The sequence below is a fragment of the Drosophila miranda genome, chromosome XR, assembly GCF_003369915.1.
Source record: "Drosophila miranda strain MSH22 chromosome XR, D.miranda_PacBio2.1, whole genome shotgun sequence".
Lineage (NCBI taxonomy): Eukaryota > Metazoa > Arthropoda > Insecta > Diptera > Drosophilidae > Drosophila > Drosophila miranda.
Window position 1 is genome coordinate 29,137,655 of NC_046674.1, and position 19,062 is coordinate 29,156,716.

General features: G+C 48.1%; 5 protein-coding genes across 10 annotated transcripts; 1 reads left to right on the plus strand and 4 right to left on the minus strand.

Annotated features, from left to right (window-relative positions):
* Positions 1–1,717: 1,717 nt before the first annotated feature.
* LOC108150827 (chymotrypsin-elastase inhibitor ixodidin) lies at positions 1,718–2,212 on the minus strand. The gene is made up of 2 exons (XM_017279135.2): positions 2,085–2,212; positions 1,718–2,011 (listed from the first exon to the last, which is right to left on the minus strand). The coding sequence occupies exons 1-2, from the start codon at positions 2,173–2,175 to the stop codon at positions 1,824–1,826; spliced, it is 279 nt and encodes a 92-aa protein (XP_017134624.1). The 5' UTR covers positions 2,176–2,212; the 3' UTR covers positions 1,718–1,823.
* Positions 2,213–3,563: 1,351 nt separating this feature from the next.
* Positions 3,564–8,531, minus strand: LOC108152761 (protein suppressor of white apricot). Of its 5 annotated transcripts, none has more exons than XM_017282326.2 (7): positions 8,004–8,520; positions 7,029–7,201; positions 6,194–6,411; positions 5,058–6,123; positions 4,764–5,000; positions 4,569–4,694; positions 3,564–4,505 (listed from the first exon to the last, which is right to left on the minus strand). In XM_017282326.2, the coding sequence occupies exons 1-7, from the start codon at positions 8,273–8,275 to the stop codon at positions 3,640–3,642; spliced, it is 2,958 nt and encodes a 985-aa protein (XP_017137815.1). In that variant the 5' UTR covers positions 8,276–8,520; the 3' UTR covers positions 3,564–3,639. The 5 variants fall into 5 exon arrangements, 4 of the variants coding, with proteins under 4 accessions (XP_017137815.1, XP_017137814.1, XP_017137817.1 ...); XM_017282325.2 differs by having other exon boundaries at positions 4,569–4,697; positions 8,004–8,519; XM_017282328.2 differs by lacking the exons at positions 3,564–4,505; positions 4,569–4,694; positions 4,764–5,000; positions 5,058–6,123 and having other exon boundaries at positions 6,318–6,943; positions 8,004–8,531.
* A 1,724-nt stretch (positions 8,532–10,255) lies between these two features.
* On the minus strand, positions 10,256–11,832 carry LOC108152659 (gamma-butyrobetaine dioxygenase). Its single transcript, XM_017282154.2, has 2 exons — positions 11,153–11,832; positions 10,256–11,083 (listed from the first exon to the last, which is right to left on the minus strand). Exons 1-2 carry the CDS (start codon positions 11,734–11,736, stop codon positions 10,450–10,452), a joined length of 1,218 nt encoding a protein of 405 aa, XP_017137643.1. The 5' UTR covers positions 11,737–11,832; the 3' UTR covers positions 10,256–10,449.
* Positions 11,804–12,488, minus strand: LOC108152661 (ribonuclease P protein subunit p21). Its single transcript, XM_017282157.2, has 2 exons — positions 12,280–12,488; positions 11,804–12,214 (listed from the first exon to the last, which is right to left on the minus strand). Exons 1-2 carry the CDS (start codon positions 12,444–12,446, stop codon positions 11,824–11,826), a joined length of 558 nt encoding a protein of 185 aa, XP_017137646.1. The 5' UTR covers positions 12,447–12,488; the 3' UTR covers positions 11,804–11,823.
* Positions 12,489–12,537: 49 nt separating this feature from the next.
* Positions 12,538–18,770, plus strand: LOC108152657 (cell division control protein 45 homolog). 2 transcript variants are annotated; one of them, XM_033386855.1, is made up of 3 exons: positions 12,538–13,729; positions 13,795–14,209; positions 18,248–18,770. In XM_033386855.1, exons 1-3 carry the CDS (start codon positions 12,801–12,803, stop codon positions 18,647–18,649), a joined length of 1,746 nt encoding a protein of 581 aa, XP_033242746.1. In that variant the 5' UTR covers positions 12,538–12,800; the 3' UTR covers positions 18,650–18,770. The 2 variants fall into 2 exon arrangements, with proteins under 2 accessions (XP_033242746.1, XP_017137640.2); XM_017282151.2 differs by lacking the exon at positions 18,248–18,770 and having other exon boundaries at positions 12,540–13,729; positions 13,795–15,082.
* Positions 18,771–19,062: the final 292 nt, after the last annotated feature.

Here is a 19,062-nt window from a genome sequence, read left to right on the forward strand (position 1 = left end):
GGGGATGCTGCTGCTCCTCTATTCAGATATCCATACACACCCTCGTGTTTTCAGTCGATTCTTATTTTTTTAGTGCTCGATGATTTTTTGTCGAACTTTTCGCTTTGATTCCGTTTGAATTTCCGCAGGTTCGCACAGTGGGCCATCCACCCACTACAACTACCATTCTCCCACTCTTCGACTCACGCCTCCGTCTCTGTTCGGCACGGCACACACACGACCAATTTTTTTCCTGGGGAAATTCAATGAATTTGAGGAATATTTCTCAAAAGCTGCATCTTTGAGGCAGCCGAACAAAATAGACAAACAAAGGGAATTGGTTTGGGTGGGGGAATGGGGAAAGGGATGAGGATGGGGATGGGTGGAGCAGAGCGTGGTGTAGGAGAGCAGCACACATGTTTGCATTGCAAATCCAAATCCAAGCGCCCAGAGTTCTTTTCATCATACCCTAACAGATCACCGGGTATCACCCTGTTTTCACGAGGCGTTTCTATCGCGCTGTATAGTAAACAGATGTTCTACTTGGGATATTCGGATGATTAAATCATATGTAATATGTTTGTAAGTATCTTGAAAACCATGGATGGAGAGTCAAGTCTTTGTTGCAATAACGATTATTATCACGATTATTATCATGTCGCTAAAACGGTTAACTAAGTTCTATAGTTGCCAAAGGGTATATAGCTCTGTAAGGGTATCAATAGTATCCTTTTTTCTGGTTTTCCATTCGCCTCTTCGAGCGTGGGTGGGTTTGGTCTCCCGCCGTCATGTTTGCTCATGTAAATCGAGCACGCTTTCGTCTCTCTCTCCTTTGCACTGTGCACCCACCATTCACCATTCAGTATCCGCCATCCTCCATCCTCCATCCTCCTGCACCTAGAGAGTTTATTAACGGTTTGGTTTGGGCCCCTGCCAACATTTTCGACTCAATGACAGCAAACATTTACATTTTGCGTGTTGTCATCGAAGCGGCTCTGGGAAGCCCAGTTCCCGGCTCGAGCTCAGGCTCCATTCGATGGCGCGGCTTAGGCAGAGCAGCCGGATTTAGTTTGCTTTGAGAGAAGAGCCCAAAGTCCCCTCCCATCACCTTATGGCAGTGATTTTTGATTTTTTGCGGACTTAAAAATTGGTCCGACGACAGCTTAAAGCACTCAACCAGGCAATATTTATCAGCTTGAAACGCACTGTTCGATTACCGGGAGCCAGACAACCTCTAAAAATCCAAATGTTTTGTTTTTAATATTACAATTTTGCTAGAACAGGTCTTTAGAGATCAGCTGTTTTTCCCTTGTATTTTGTTGCTGGCTCAACAGAAGCTTAAAGCTTTCTCTCTCTCTCTCTCTCTCTCCATCTCTCTCTCTCTGCTCTCCCATTGAGCAGCACCTTGATCAACCGCAGTTTGAGGTGTACTGTTTAAACAGCACCTGTGCCTAGTTAGCAAAAAAAAAAACCACAGCAACAATTTCTTCCGCTATGCCTCTTTGCCATTGCCTTTCCAGAGAGCAGTCGCAGTTTGAGGTAGCACCTTTTAGCAGAACAGTTTCACAGTTGAAACAGTTTTACAGACTAAACAGCACTGCGCTTAATTAGCAAACAAAAAACAAGAAAAATACGTAAATTATAAACCAGAAACTGAAACCAAAACCAGATCCCGCAGTCGCGCTGTCCCATTATCAAGCGAACAATAAGATCCAAAACAATCGTAAAAAAACAGCTGTTTATCAGTGTCATGAATCATCATCCCAGAGGGGTTTTATTTATATGTACCTAGATGCCCTCCCTCCAGATGTTGGATCGAGTCTATTTATTTTGGTGGAATACCTTTACTTGCGACACTGTCCCTGGGGTATGCAGGCGCCGCGTGAGTTGCGGGCATAGCCCTCGTTGCAGTAGCATCCATCGGGGCAGCGGATGTGCCGGATAAGGCAGGGCTGGCCCAGAGTTGAGCACTCCGTCTGGCAGCTGGGGCCGCACGGGAGGTACGACTCGTTCGCGGGGCACTTGCGTGGCGCTAAAAGAGTGTGTTGAGTAAGGTAAGTGCGTGTTTGTGGGTGTGAGGGGAGAAAGAAACAGGAGTAACTTACTGATGGGCGGCTGGGCAGTAGTAAGGGCTAGAAGGCTGCAAACGATCAGCAGCAGGCTGAGGCAGAGGTGGTTCCAGCTAACAGACATCATGGCGAGAGCTTTCACGGCGGACTGAACTGCCGCTTCAGAGGCAAATGTTCTTTTATGGCTCCAATGAGAACTGCGAGCGACAGAGAGAGGGGAAGAGCAATCTGTGCACGTGAGGGATTCACCCCCAGAGAGGGGGATTCACCAGGTAACAGAAAGAATCATCGCTACTGATAACTCTTAGACCTATGGGCCTACCTTACGACCTTATTGTGCTCTCACTATACACTATTAACAAACAAAAAATGGCCTTGATTTACTAAATCTGTATTTTCGACATTCTTTGAACAAATGGGGACATAGTATTTACATTACAACACGAGCGGGAAAGTTGTGAGTCGCAGCTGCGGCAGCGACTCTACATTTATACGCGATACTCAGTCAGTATGGCTCCCCTCTGCCCGAGGGCGCACACAACACGATGAAGAGTGTGTGAAAGAGAGGGAATATGTAGGCGCGTGGAAAGCGTTGCGTAACCACTGCAATTTTAATTGTACCTTCTATCTAATAAACCCCTAAAGTCTTTGAGTATCGGGTATAAAAACATAATATCATACAAAATCGATAAAGCTGAAGACACATTAAGAAATGTGGAGAACTTTATCGTTGGCTGCATGGTTTCAACCATACCTTTTTTCCATTTTTTTTTTCCAAAAAAAGAGTAACAATAAGACCCAATACACACACTTGATAGGCAACGAAGCTAGGCGTCAAAATAGTCGGGTATTTCCATTTTTTACCTCCTATTTCTTGAAATATTAAAGGGAACTCCCAAGCTGTATGTAGACTTTTTTCCGTGAAAATTTTATCTTCTGTCCTAGTAACTTTAGTATAAATCCTAAATTTGTTTCTAAAATAATGATAGCTGTAAGTGTTCTAAATAATGGAATACAAAGTTTATTAATTTTCATTGCGAAACCCCGAAATATCGAAAAATTGGTGCTGTATTTTGACTTTATTCCTTGACTGTTTGTATCTTCAGGTACAGCCATCGTATTGACACGAATAAAAAATCGTATGAAAGCTCACACAATTTTCTTTTCAACCCATCAATTGATTTAGATATCGGCGCTGCAAATGCCGAAATTTTAAGGGTACTCACAACCGAATTTCCGTCTCGTGAAAAGTACAAAATAATTGTCGCACATTGTTATTCAAGATAAAGGTTTACAAGCATACGTAAAGTAATTCTAGTACCATATCTTGTAAACCCGTTCAAAGGTTATATACAGTTCAGCTCGCTAAGAATCATTTTGGAAACATGATAGCCAAGATAGCTATATTTTTGATCAAAATGATCAAAATTTTACAGAAAAAGGGGAGCTATGTAAATACATACTATAACAAATCCCGAAAAGAAAAGCAACGCAACCCACAGAGGAGGGTCTCTGTATTTTTCCAAAAAAATCGATGTATATTTTGATAGAATTAAAAGTTAGCTACAAAACGAGTTGAAGGAAATCGGTGTCAAGGGGAGCTGCTGCGCCGTCGCCGCTTGTGTCGCTTGTGGCTTTTCTTGGGCGAGCATCGTTGGTTCTGGCGCGCCTCTTCCCGGTGCTGGCGATTCCGGCGTTCTTTGCGGCTGTTGGAGCTACGACTGCGACTGCTTCTTGACCTGCTCCTGCTCTGGCTGGGGCTTCGTCGCCGCCTGGGACTGCGACTCCTGTGCCGGCTTCTGCTCCGCTGTTTCTGGCGGTGGCTTTGCGTCTGGCTCTGACGCACGCACTGGCTGCGGTTAGAGGTGCGACTCTGACTGCGTCGTCGTCGCTGTTTTCTGGCACTGGCAGACACCTCCTCGACGGCCCTGCGCTTCTTGCGCCGACTGGAGCTGCGGCTGGAATCGCTACTGCTGGAACTGCTGCTGCGACTCCTGCTCCTGCGGTGGGTCTTTCGATGGCGGGAGGCCTTGGAGGCGCCGTGGCGCGCTGGCGAGGCAGCGGGCACCAGTTGAACATCGTCATCATCCGATAGCAGAACGGCCGCTGAAGCCACGGAAACAATCGGTTTCGGAGGGGGAGCTGCGGTCTGCACTGGTGGCGGGGGCGGCGGCGGTTTGCTGGTGAAAGTATTCGTGCTGTCGTCGTTCAGCAGATTGTATTTCTCCAGATCACCGCCGTCTTCCTCCTCCTCTTCGTCGTCTTGGTGGTCGTTCTCCGGCTTCGGCTCCTCCTCATCTTCGTCGTCGTCAGGTCCGAAGTAAGTGATGGGTATGGAGCGCACGGACTCATTGGACTCGTTGTCGCTGTCCCCCGCAGCATCGCCACCGGCCTCTTCAAGGATATTGGACTTCGAGCTGGGAACAGCAGAACTGGCCACAGAACCGCCTGAAGCACCTGAAACACAGCGATGATATTAGCGGCTGGAGGGGATTCAGTTTATGCACTCGTATCACTTACCCTTAATCTGATTAAGGAAGGCCATCGCCTTGCGTTTCCTCTCCAGCTGCAGCTGCTTCTCCTTGGAGACCATGCCGTTCAGCTTGTCGCGGGCAATCAGCGCCAGTTTGTCTTTAACCCGCTCCTCTGCTGCAAATAGAAGGGAACGATTAATCCACTTCTTTTTCTGGATATCTCGTCTTGGGGAATACTCACCCTGACGCAGATCCTTCTGCGGAGAGATGGGAGCGGCCCTCTGGCTTCTAGCCAGCAACTGCGTTTCCACCTGCTTAATGGCACGCTGCACACTGTCCGGCATGCCACGGACCTGCTCAGCACTGGCCGCGGCCGCACCGCCAGCCTTGATCTCCTCCTCGTCGCTGACCTCCTGGGCCAGAGCAGCCGGAAGCGGACCATGATCGTCGCGGCCGCGTATGGAGAAGCAAACGGGAGCTGTAGAAGAAGCAGGGCTATCTAGAATCTGGAAACCGTCTTCTCCAATGGACTTACCCTTATCTGCTGCGTTCCCTGCCGCAGCTGCAGCTCCCCCAAAACTAAGTCCCTTCTTGCTCATGAGCGCTGCGGCCACGGCGGCCGCCTTGCGCGTTTTCTCCTCCTTGGAGGCGGCATCCACGTCGTTGGTGACCTTGTACAGGTAGTACGGATAGAACTCGTTCTGCGGCAGCAGGAAGCCGAACCGCTCCACGCTCTTCGTGCGCAGCGTTTCCTCAAACTGGCGTCCGTTTTTGATCACGTACGTGGCCGTCTTATCGATAATTGTCCTGAGGCTCTCCTCAGGCACGGGAAAGGTTAGCACCGGCTCGGGTGCTGGCGGCTCCTTTTCAGCCTCTTTTTCTTTCTCCTTCCCAGACGCCGGCGTCGAAGTCGGCTCCTCTTCCCCCGGCTCATCCTCGCTCTCCGAACTATAGTTCTGGGCGAGGGCCAGAGCACTCGTGTTCTTCAGGAGCTCCACTTGTGGCGGTGCATCATTGGCGCTCTCCTCCTCAGGCACCGGAGAGTCAGTCTCCTCCGCCTCGTGGGTAAAGGTGCTGCCATTGTAGCGGATCAGGACGGGAGTGAACTCCCCCTGCTGGCTGTGGCCCTCCGACCTGCAGCTGGGCGTGGGCGATGCCGTGCCTCCGGAATGCTGCGAATTGGTGGTGCTCAGCTCGTCGTCGAGCACCGTCTGTAGGGGCACGCCTTTGATCTTGCTGATGAGCTGCGTGTAGGCGCAGTTGGCCGAAGGCTTGTACTTAATGGTGGGCACCATGATGACCACCTGGCCGGACGTGCTCGTGCCGGTGCCTGTGCGCTGGCTATGGCTCTCCGGACCAGAGCTGAAGCTGGGCTCTGCTTCGGCGCTGGCGGCACTCTCCGGCGTGGGGGCGAACTTGGCCTGCTTGATGGCTGCCAGGAGGTGACGGTAGTAGGGCTGCAAGTGGCCGCCCTGCGTCAGGAAGTCAAACTGTGAATTGTTTGCCTGCTTGGCCTTGATCAAGATCTCCATTTGGGCGCCCTGAGTGGCTATAAAGCGGGCCGTCTTCTCGATGATGGCATGTTGCTTCATCGTCTCGGGCTGGTGGCAGAAGATTACAGATTTATAATATGTAATCGTATAGGAAGGAGCAGTTATTCGGGACACTCACCACCTGCATTCCCGGAGGCAGGGCCAGGAGCAGCGTGCGCGGCAGGACAAAGGGAAGTTCGTTCTCCTCAGAGGTCCCCGGTGAGAGCGAGAGCGGCACAGTCGTGGAAGAGGCAGCTCCAGCAGCAGAATATGCAACGCCCTGGCCATCGTACTGGAAGCCCACCTGGCTGTAGTTTCCGCCGGAGGTCTCCTGCTGCAGCCGCTTGAGGTCCTCCTCTGCGCGGAAACAAGAGGGAGAGAAGCACACAAGGCAGAGAGAAACGTTAAAGCGGGTGAGAGGGGGACTAGGACTAGCGTCAAGAGCGCGTTTTTAGCCTGCTGACTGAGTCAAGGCGTGAGGCGTGAGAGAGCGAGATAGAGAGAGAGAGAGAGAACGCGGTGCGACGACGGGAGAGCATGGTCTAGAGCGGAACAGACACAGTGGCTTGAGTGTGGGAAAATTACGGTTGTTTTCCCACAATGGTTATGAGGAGCCCTACAATGGCGACGGCGGCGGCGATCTGGTACCTGAAAGAAAGCTATATTCTGTCAGACTGTAAGGAATTCGTATTTACCTGCGGGGGCGACGGGAAGCGGAGCAGCAACAGCAACGACGGATGCTCTCTCTTTTCATATTCTTATTCGAGTTTGGATTGGTTTTTCTGGCTTAGGTTCTATATTTGTTTCTATATTTGGATTTTTTGTGGGGTTTTGGTATCTTGGTTGGCTTTTGTCTTAATTTACCTTTTCGGGTATTCTCGAATGGTTTCTATACTACATGAAATTTTTTTTGGTTTATAAGACAAGACGCCTTTTTTGAGGTGTATGTGAGACTCTAGGCAGGGCAGACTTACCTTGCTGCAGACGGAGCTCCTCCTCGTTGTTGTACAGGAATAGATAGCGCTCCTCCTCGCACAGCTGCTCGGCGCGCTGCTCCTCGGCGCTAAGGTATTCCAGGCGGTTGCCGTAGCCCCCAGGTGGCGCTTCGTAAGGGGCCAGATCGCAGAGAGCGCCTCGCACGTCGTATCTATATATATATATTGTGTATATATACATATAAATGAGTGCGTGTGTGTGGATGGGTGTGTGTTTTGTGCCAGAAGAGATCAAGCAGAAAGATATTGACAAAGAGAGAGAGAGAGAGAGAGAGAAAGATAGAGAGAGAAAGAGAGACATTATCAGTGAGATCCAGGACGAGAGGGACGCGGCGCGGCAGAAAATCGAAAATTATGGGAAACAAATCGAGCGCGAACGAACCGCCCTTTTGGAGATCTTTCAGAATCGATCAAATTATTTGTTTCCCATCGATTCACGATTATATAAATAATATGTTTATATATATATATATATCTATATATAGTAGAGGTTAAGAAATCGGTTTATAGCTAGAGATCGTTCATACATACCGCTCCGGTGGCTAAAAAGTTAATCGGTTTACATTTAAGATTGGTCAAAGAATTAAAGATTCAATAATGGTTTTGTTTTTCTTTTTTTTTTTATGGTAAGAGATACAGTTTGAGAAGCACTGAAAAGAGCTGTTATTACAATGGTGTGTATGTGTGTGTGTTTCTGTGTGGATGTTGGCGGGGGGAGTGTATGTGGGTGGGTGCTACAGTTCAGTACAGATACAGTCCACAGTCCGAGTCCATTCAAAGCCATACTCTGTCAAAAGTGTAGGGTATGCAGTGGGTCGTCAGCTAGTCCATAGATACGCATAGGTCGCGTGTGCATGTGTATGTGTGTAAGTGTGTGGATGGATTGTATGGGATTGTGGGATGTATGTATTGATATTCGTACAATTAACGCTTAGACAACCCCCAATTATTAACCTGTCTATCTTGAGATTTACATCGCCCATCCAGGGTATCAGCTGCTTGCCGTGGTCCAGTTCGCGGGCCTTCTCGTCATCCCGGAATATCTTGCACGCGTAGCCGAAGACGAGCAGCTCCAGGGGCGGCTGGCGTGCGTCCAGTGTCGCCGCACCGTTGCCGTTGCTGGCCCCCGCAGACATTCCGCCGGGAGCAACTGCAGCGGCTCCAGTCTTGCGCAGAATGCCACCGATGCTGCCGCCACCGGCGGAGCGCACATTGTAGGGCATCATATGGCTGCAGCGCCACTTCCTCTCCAACTTCAGCAGCAACTCCAGCTCCGTCTCTGGCTCCGGCGCACTCTCTCTCTCTATCCTCTTTCTCTGGCTGTTGCAAACTCACACACACATTGGGTCAAACACTTGGAATTATGTGATCTGGGGCAGCAGCACGTTGCATTCTTTTGCCGATGGACGCGTGTGGCTTGTGGATATATTGTATATAATATATATGTATGTATGTACTAATGTATATTAAACGCTGCATTCAGTCGATAAGTCGATTAAATTGAACTTATCGATAAAATATACCCTCAGAAATATACCGAAATATACCGTCTCATTTTTAAAATATGCCGTAAATTTACTGACGAATTTTTTGTATTCAAATTCTATCATATTCCTCGTTTTTGATATTCGTTTGAATATTAGTTAGCTAGTTAGCTAAGACCTTGCGCTCTGGACTCATAAATTTGTACAGTTGATGAATCAATTTTCCACATGACTGGTTCGGTTTAAGTAGTCATCTGTATTGAATTGTCAACAAAATAAGGTTTAAACAAAAAGGTGTAGGTCAATAACAATTTCCACTAAATGTGGTTATGTACTGTATGGTTACTAAGCATAATGTTACATATGTAAAAACATTTACATCATAACCATTGGTTAGTGGTCTGACTCTCAGAAATATACCGTCTTTTTTTTCATAATATACCGTAAACATACCGATGAAAAAAAACGAACTTAACACTCTTAAATCCCCTTTTATTAAAAAATATGTGCAACTTCAGTTTAACAGGAAAAATTTTTTTGTAAATTCTTCCTATAGATCTATCTTATTCTTCCTTTTACTCAAAAAAACAAACCACGATATCTTTTACCTGAACTGCGCTAAAATTCTTTAAGTTTCAGCATTTTCGTGGAGTGTATTTTAATACCACCAGGTCGGCAATGGGTTAATCGCACTATGTCCATAAGCGGAAATCATATTCCTCGAACGTCGAACAGACGAATCAGATCCGAAATACGAAGTTGCTCAGGAGCTTGTTCCGACCTAGATACCAGTAGAACGCCAGTGGCTAGTTCCCAACTGACTACTGGTAGTCAATCTGGAATAAGATCACGAATAATATCATTGACTTGTTTCTGAGAGTATATACATTTTTATGTCGATTTATTCGAAAATTTTCTAATTACTATTCGTTTTCTCCAATTCTTGTTTCTGAGCAGGATGTATTCGCTAAATATTCGCATTATATTAGTTACGTAAATGACTATTGCATATCACATTATTTAATACATGTTTTTGTATCTTTATGAGCATTTATTTTATGAAATTAGAGTTTATTTCTTATTTTTTATTTGATTTTAAAGAACATTTTTGCAAATGCTTCTGCCACTAGATCTTGAACAGAAGTAAAAATTCAAGGCAGAAAGCAAACACGCGGAGAAAAAATTAAATTTCTTTGTGTAATGTTTTGTGTGTTGCATTACATTTATTAATTTAAAAAAATCAAGATTTGAAGGCCTGTCTAAACGGGTCTGCAGCAGACTGGCAGAATTCGTGTCGATGTGTTGTTGAACGCAACATGTGCATTGCCAGCCTGCTGCTAGCTCTGTTTAAACAGGGGCCCCAATATATATTTTTGTTCGAATGGAAGGATTTACCAGTTAAATAAAGGATTTTTTCAAAGTACTTTCAGTGAAAATCAACTGCGTCGAAGATGTGTAAATGTGTTAAGGAGACTTCATTGTGATTTCTCGTCGATAGGACTGTACCAGGAGCACTGGCTCCTCCATCCTGCAATTTCTTCGACTTCGCTGATGTATCTTGGTATTCAGTTTATATTGCTGTCGGCATCATTTTCGGTATGCTAGAGCTCAAGACGATCCTGGAACGCCGTAACCACAACAATTTCTACGGTCGCAACGTCCTGCACTACGAGTTCCCAGACCTGGTAAACAACGGCCACACGGAGGTGGACCAGCCTCACGTAATTTTTTGCAGATTCCGATCTAATAGTGATTAACTATTTTTTTTAATCCTGCCGGACGGTAGAGCTCTGATACAATTGGCTTCTTTGCAGGCGCCAAGAAAACAGATAATCTTATTTTTGTGCTCTAGTTTAATAAAAAATGTTAACTATTTTAGTCTTCTTCCCAACCGCTGGGCGTACTGTTGATGGGGATCATTCGTGGGCCTGGGGGAAGCGCAGGGTCCTTAGCTTGGAGTAGATTATGTCCCAGTCTACGTAGGCGCCGACCAGATGACGCTTGTTCTGGGGCGAGTCCTCGTAAGCGGTGCGGCCATGGAGCATGCGCAGGTTGTTGAACACGAGCACGTCGCCGGGCCGCGTCTTGAACTCAACGATCTCGTCGTGGGCCAGACGAAGGAACCTGTCGTAGGCCTCGTACCAGGCCACCGCCTGCTCAATGGGCACCGTGAAGCGGCTATCCCGCTTCGTTGTGTTCTGATTGATGCGAACCACCTGGCCATCCAAATCCAAACAGACAACAGGCGCCCGCCACAGGCTGTGGAAGGGTCTGGCCTGGTCCCCGTCGTGTCCGATGTCGTACCAGTTGACTGGCACCGAGCGCAGGACCTCGAACTCCTGCGGATAGAGGCGCCGCATCTCGGCGGCCACATGGAAGCCGTCCACGAGCGTGTTGGACCCGCCCGCCGACTCCGACTGGACGAGGGTGTGCAAGATGTTGATGCCCGCCTTGTACTCGTAGTAGGGCATGTCCGTGTGCAGTGGCAGGGGCACCATCAGGTAGGCATAATTGCCCGCATTCGGCTTGGACTTGACCTCGAAGACATCTCTGAATTGAAGAGGATGTATGAAAAGTAAATTATCAGTAGATTTTGCATGTCTGGTGGTCAGGACTCACCCGTAGGTGGTGCGTTTGATGTAGCCAATCCTCTCTGCCAGGCGCCGGGCCACATTTTCGTCGTCGGGCGCATCCTTGAGCAGAGCGAATCCTTGCACAGCCAGGGCTTCCAGCCACGCCTTCAGCACGTCGTCCCGGTCGAGCACATTTTGGTAAAGGAACTCCCGGCGTACCTCCTCAAACTGCGTCTTGCGCCAGAGCTGGACGGGCGGCCGGTAGACCTCGTCCAAGTACTTTTGTCTGGCCGCGTCCCCGAAGTCCCGCTCCCGCAGCCACTGCAGCTCGTAAACGCTCTTGTGCTCGTCTTGCCAGTGGACTTGAAGCTGCTGGCACTGCTCATCGTAGCTCACCCGCTGGGCGCCCACGTGGAGTGGTCCGCGCTCCCAGTTGCTCTTGCGTGCCCGCGTCGCCGCATGGAAACACTCCGTGCACTGGCAGTTGTCCCGCAACCAGACCTGGGGGTATTTCAGGCGCTGCCCGTCAGCCTCGTCGATCTCCACAATGCTAGGACTGGCTAGACGAGCCCGCGTGCTGGCCTGACGTCGCACCAGAAAACGACCAATCAAGTGTCTACAGCTCAGCATGGCGCGACCGACTAACGATCGTACAGATGGATGGCTATCGAGGCCCAGAGGGCTGAGATAAGCCGGCGATAAGTGTGCTGTGTCTTATCACTGTGCTTGTGATTGTGATTGTGGCTGTGCCTGCGTCTGTTGTCCCTCCTCATCCGCTTCTATGTCGAGCACTTCGACCAGGGCCTGCGGCTGCTCTATCCAGCACTCGCGCTGACTGTCCACAACAAAGCGGCGACGGCCCTGGCAGAGAGGGCACTCTAGTTGGAGCGGCGTGTGCTCGTCCACGGTGCTTGCCTTTGGCTGGGCTTTAGCTTTTCCCACCTCTCCCTTCTTTCTGCGTTGTCGACGACGGCGTTTCTTGCACGCCTTTGGGTCTGTTGCTGGTGCTGTTTGCTCCTTCTCCTGCGGCACAGTCAGGCTCGTATTGACTCCGGGAATGAGCGGCAGGGAGCAGCGCTTGCACAGAGTTCGCTTCAACGCCGGAGCCCTAATCAGAAAGAGATCAGATTGAAATAAAAGAGCGGCTTTGCTAGGATTTTTGGTGCCACTTACATGTGCATTATGGCCTTGGTGCCCACATTGCGGCAGAGCTTCCCATAGTAGGCGCCGAGGGTGTTGTGGCTGCCCTCCGCCATAAGGTGGGCCGCCTGGTAAAGGAAGTTCATGCGGGAGCAGACAAGGCGCAGTGCAAACACCTTCTTTTTGTTGTTCTTGGCCATGTTCTGGAGAAGATATTCCAAAATAATCTAGCGTGGACAGAAAAATGCAGAATGGCTATTCTGTGGCATTCCAACGGTATGCACGGCTGGTCACATCTAGCTGGCCAGCTGTTTCCCGCGTTTTTGAACAAGTTGTGGGTCACACTGCGACATTTTGCAAACCCGCAAAAAGTGCAAACAAAACGAAAGAAACGCGCAAAATGCAGCACACTACGGCTAACTAGGAGCCGCCACAGCAACCACAACAATACCCATAACCAAAGCAGCCGCAGCAATCAGAAAAAAGGGATCGCCCACGATTGCTATTCAATTTGCGTGATAGTTTTTGTTGCTTTTGCTGCTGGACGCGGAAAGATGTTCATCCAAGACCTCAAGAATGACTTCTACAGGCACTTAGTGGGCAAGCGCATCCTCATCATCGTCAACTACGACATTGACGCCATCTGCGCAAGCAAGATCCTGCAGGCTCTCTTCCAGTATGACCACATGCTCTACACGGTGGTTCCCATCATGGGCATCACGGGTCTACGGCGCGCCTATGGCGAGCACCAAGGCGACGTCAAGTACGTGCTTCTGGTCAACTGCGGCGGCTGCGTGGACATCGTTGAGCTGCTGCAGCCGGCGGAGGATGTCACCTTTTTCATTTGCGATGCCCATCGGCCGCTTGACGTCTGCAACATATATAGCGATCGGCAGGTATGCATTTTGGGCGATGCCGCTCTGGAGGAGAACATTCCCGCATTCGAAACCATTTTTCACGACTCTGACGAGGAGGATGACGACCAGGACCAGTCCGGCGAGGAGGACGAGGAGGAGGTACACAACGACAGCGGTGCTGGCGACTCGGACGGAGATGATGACAGTGCGCAGCGCCCCCCAGGGCGGCCCAAGCTAACCCGCCTGGAGCGGCACGAGCAGCGCATCCTTCGACAGCGCGCCCGCCGCCAGTGGGAGTCGGAGCGCGACCGAATCATGTTCGAGTACACGCAGTTCAGCTACTATGGTCGGTCCACGGCTTTGATGATCTTCGAGCTGGCCTGGAAGCTGTCCAAGGACAACATGGACCTGCTCTGGTGGGCCATTGTGGGCATCAGCGAGCAGCTGCTGCTGGGCAAGATCGAGAGCGGGGCTTACACCCTAGAGCTGGAGCAGATCCAGTCGCACGTCTCCCGCCTCACGAACAAGACCAACGACCAGAACACAATGAGCGCTTCCAAGATCAGCTTCGAGAACGACCTGCATCTGGTGCTGTACCGGCACTGGCCGGTGACCGACTCCATGAGGTAGGTCCAGGGAGGAGAGTTGAGTCTCCTGATCCTAATGCAGGTACCTCGTACTCCTCTTGCAGGTACTCCCGCTACGCTTCCTGCCAGCTGAAGCTGTGGACGCTCCGCGGTGAGAAGCGTCTCCACGAGCTGCTCCTGGAGATGGGTCTGCCGCTGGTGCATGCACGGCAGACATACAGCTCCATGGACCTGGTGCTACGCAAGGAGTTTTACTCAATGGTGGAGCGGCTGGCCGAGAAGTACGACATCCCCGACATCGTCTATGGTACCTTCACTCTAAGCTATGGCTACCGCAGCCGATACGCGGCCGCTGACTACGTCTACGCCTTGCTGGCCATCATGGAGTCGGTGAAGAAGCACAAAACGCCCGAGGACTGCTTCATGGAGGCCTCCGACGCCCTGAACCGACAGCACAAGCAGCTCCTCAGGGCGGGCATCGACAATGCCAAGCTGCTGCATGCTGCCATCTTCAGGCAGGTGCAGAGCAGCCTGGAGGCCCGCCAGGTGCACTCGGCCGGCTCCTTCTTCTACTATGTGCTGCAGGAGGAGCATGCCTTCTTCTCCTATCCGTACGCCCTGGGCTTGCTGGCGAAGTTCATACTTCGTGGCCATGTGGCCACCAGCAGGGCACGCGCTGCCCCGGACCTACCGCTGATCGCCACCTGCCCGCTCGATGCCACACAGGGCATGTGCCTGCTAGTGGGCATTGCCCCCGTTCGCGAAGACTCGCCCAAGAACTTCTTTGGCAAGGCCTTCGAACAGGCAGCCCAGAAGAGTAAGACAACCCTGCTGCAGGACTTTTTCGAGCCATCGGTTGTCCAGCTCCGGCAAAGCGACCTTACTCGCTTCCTTGACGCCCTCACCGTGCTGCTCACTTAGTCCAAGGGTACTCCTATCCGCCACAGAGAACTCATGCACCTGCTCCTCAATCATCAGTTTAGCGCATAAGTTAGCCATAGATCGAATAGTAACCATAGCCTAATTTATAATCGACATCATCTATATTAGGGAAAGCTAGCTATTTTTTTTAATTGTGTCAATCGCACCTAGAATATATATTTGTAGTTGTTTAATGTCTGTTCACCATGAAAGTAGCTGTGCATCCTGTCTCTGACTCTGTCTTTTGGGGCATGTGGGATCGATCGCTTGGTTTGCATTTGGGATTGATATGTCCCTAAGGTCAGTAAAGTATAAGTAAAGAAACATCTTGCAACATAATGTCTAGATTCTGTAAATTCTGTGCAATGGAGCAGAAAGCATCCAAAACATATATGAGAATGCTTAAAAGGAGATCTCAAAATTTGCTGGAAGCAGCAACAACAATAATACGAATTCCAGATATGGAATAGATATGTTTAAAGATTTATTTTCCTGGGAAGATAATGGTGCAGATATTAGCATCTCTTGCGGATATAAAAGGAACCAAAGAGCTATCTGCAATTGCCCGTAAATGTGCTCCGGAATTTATGATTTTTGCGTCTCAGTAGCCGATCCCAGCTGCATCCCAAAAATATAGGCTCTCTGAGAAAACGGTGTACAATTTCATCAATCCTTACGATATTATAAAGATACCACTGTGAACAATCACAATCACTGGTAAAACGTTTCTTCATCGGAATCATTATCGTATTTTTAAAGAAAAGCTAAATAAACCTTAGCAATTAGAGGGGTTATATATCTCTCAAGGGAAACCAGAACAAAAAACTGTCGATGGTATGATACGTCTCTTAAACATACAGCGAGTACAAGCCCAACAAACTTTATTTGCAACAAAAGACTATATTAAATGAATTTTGTTGAAATTATTGCACCCTCAAATGCGTCTTGTATTAAAAACTGGTATTCTTACAAAATAATTAACAAAACTATAATCTGGGGGTCCTCGTGTTCACATAAAATATTTTTGAGTGAATCTTGCTGGCCACAAAGTACGTCTGCAAGGAGCCGAGGCGGCAGCGCTGGCCCACGGTCCACTGGATGCCTTCATGGGTACCCACAATGTCCCCACTGTCAATATCCACGAACTGGCCGCTCCTGGAGGCGATGTACTGCAGAGAAAGAGAGGGCTTGAGGACAGGAAGTGGGGAGCTATTGTATGGAATTGACCCGCGAATGCAGGACTTGAAGTCACGCTTGCCCACGAAGCAGATGCCGGTGGTCTCCCGTTTGTGGGCGCTGGAAGCCGATTCGTCGGCCAAGTGGTTCACCTCGTTCTCTGACAGGTCGTCCAACAACAAAAATCTCCCGACATGCCTACAACAATGTTGCGAATCATGTATAATAATTTAAATTTGTATTTATACATATTTGTTTACAAATGTTTCATTTAGGGATATTAAATATTGATATGCCAAAATATCGATATATATTTTCGGTTGATAATATCATTGCTTATAATTTTTCTGTGGACTGGCGAATATAGGAACTACTTTATTGAATTCGTCAAATAAATTCGGCAGATCATCAAAAATGTTTTATTCATTATACTCATCCATCAGTTTATGGGTCAGCTCGCAGGTTTTCTTGCGGCTCATCTCTCGCGAATCGCCAGTTTTTTTCTATTGCTTCATGTAGTCAGATATACTAAGCCCGCGAATTTTAATTCAAATTTTTGATGGACAGGGACAGTTGTTAAAAAATATCGATATTTTTGTGCGATAAGTGGAAGGGCTTCGGCGGTAACATGCTATTATTTTAAAAATAATAATTTCTAGAGAGTGCCACTAATGAAAGCTACTTTTTTTTATTATCGATGTTATTGTGAGATAAATATTAGATGATAATAATATATTATTCATACAGAGAATATGTGGATATTAATATTTTTTAAAGAAATCTAACACAACAGCTGATTCCAACCAGCAGACTCAGTGCCGTGGATATAATACCAAATACCAGCGCCCGGTATTTTACAGAATATACCGCGCTAGTGCTTTTGCAGCGTTAACGGCACGGCCATTTTAAATCGAAGAGTGAGGTTAGCCGTCGGAGGAGAAGAATTTTGACGAAATAAATAAAACTAAGAATATATCTACTAAAGTGTAGTATAATTAATAAAATATTGGTCACATCGGCACCATAGTCGACGTCTATAAGTCATCTAAGTTACGGTAAGTCTGCTGATAGTAAGGTTGCGCGTATTTTTACGGATTCTGTGTACTCCTCCGGCGGGGTATTTACGGTATTTACAGCTTTTTCGGTCACGCTGGTGCCTGTTTTTACAGTTAGTTCGCTCGCCATTGTTGCCGCGTCTGGTCCTCGTCTGAGCAGTGAGATTTATCGAGTGCATGCCAAAAATTGCGTGTAAGCTCCTTATTCAAAAATATTGCCAATTTTTTTCAAGTGCGTGTGTGGCCTATGTGAGTGGCTGTGTGCCACTTATGTTTTGGGACACTAAGACCTGTACCAAAAGAGTGCCAAAAGAATGACAGATAGTATGTAGAAGCGATGTGCCGAAATCTCCGCTGTTCTCTTATTGTATTCTCCGCTCGTCCGTTTGTTTACCCGTTCCGCCGTTGCGGCTCCGTCAGGCCTCTTTCTGGGCTTGTTTTGGCTGAAATGCTCTCTGGCGCTGTCCGGAAATGTTTGTATTTGTTGTGTGTGCGTGTGCGTGTGTGTGTGGCTGCTCTTCGAAAAAGGCGCCCAAATTATTTCTAGCTAGTAACTCTGATCCTATGCGTCTGTACATGTAATATGTATTCCCGATCGGTAGATCTATGGATCCCTCTGCTTGTTTAATATATTTATCCATTTATAATTATTATTTGTGTATGTGTATTGATGATATTTGAATGCCCTGCAGTTTTGTAGAACATACATACATATGTATTTGACAAAATGTCGTACTGCCGCAGCGTCGGTGTGTGCGAGAAAGCAGTATCGGAACGCGGTCGTCAAGAAGTTTCTTTAGCTGAGTTGCAGCAGTAGTAGTAGTGGCGTCACGAATGGTGTGTGATCTTGCTGCAAGTTTTCTCGATTCTAAAGTCAACTGTTTAGCAGTTGTTTTCTGCAGCTATTTTATTGATACCTTAAGAGATCAAGGCAGAACTTTATAAACTGCTTTTAAGTACTTCGACAAAATACTAACCTATTTTGGGTGGGAAATTCGGTGTTATTATCAAAATTCCAACTATCGACTTTTTGAACTTTAAGCTGCCATGTAACTGAAATGGATCTTACGATTCCGAGGATACCGTTTTTTTTTTATGTATTATTCTGCTCCCTTTCACATATTTCCCACAATCTTCTCAAAAAACCCTTGGGTAGGGCCGTAGCGAGCCCGAGCTTCCAGCAAGCTCTCATTCTCGCTTGCATATTCATTTATTCAAATTTAATCAAGCTCGAATGTCAGTGGCAATTTCTCAAAACGAATGACAGACCGTCCAAAAAAGTTCGGAAATGTAAATACGGAAATGTATCGACATGCCGCACAAAAAGAGAGAGAGAGAGAGAGAGAGAGAGAGAGAGTGAGAAAGAGAAAAAGCCATTTTCCCTGGGGCGCAGCATATGAGGCAGGTGCAGAGCAGCCTGGAGGCCCGCCAGGTGCACTCGGCCGGCTCCTTCTTCTACTATGTGCTGCAGGAGGAGCATGCCTTCTTCTCCTATCCGTACGCCCTGGGCTTGCTGGCGAAGTTCATACTTCGTGGCCATGTGGCCACCAGCAGGGCACGCGCTGCCCCGGACCTATCGCTGATCGCCACCTGCCCGCTCGATGCCACACAGGGCATGTGCCTGCTAGTGGGCATTGCCCCCGTTCGCGAAGACTCGCCCAAGAACTTCTTTGACAAGGCCTTCGAACAGGCAGCCCAGAAGAGTAAGACAACCCTGCTGCAGGACTTTTTCGAGCCATCGGTTGTCCAGCTCCGGCAAAGCGACCTTACTCGCTTCCTTGACGCCCTCACCGTGCTGCTCACTTAGTCCAAGGGTACTCCTATCCGCCACAGAGAACTCATGCACCTGCTCCTCAATCATCAGTTTAGCGCATAAGTTAGCCATAGATCGAATAGTAACCATAGCCTAATTTATAATTGACATCATCTATATTAGGGAAAGCTAGCTATTTTTTTTAATTGTGTCAATCGCACCTAGAATATATATTTGTAGTTGTTTAATGTCTGTTCACCATGAAAGTAGCTGTGCATCCTGTCTCTGACTCTGTCTTTTGGGGCATGTGGGATCGATCGCTTGGTTTGCATTTGGGATTGATATGTCCCTGAGGTCAGTAAAGTATAAGTAAAGAAACATCTTGCAACATAATGTCTAGATTCTGTAAATTCTGTGCAATGGAGCAGAAAGCATCCAAAACATATCATATGAGAATGCTTAAAAGG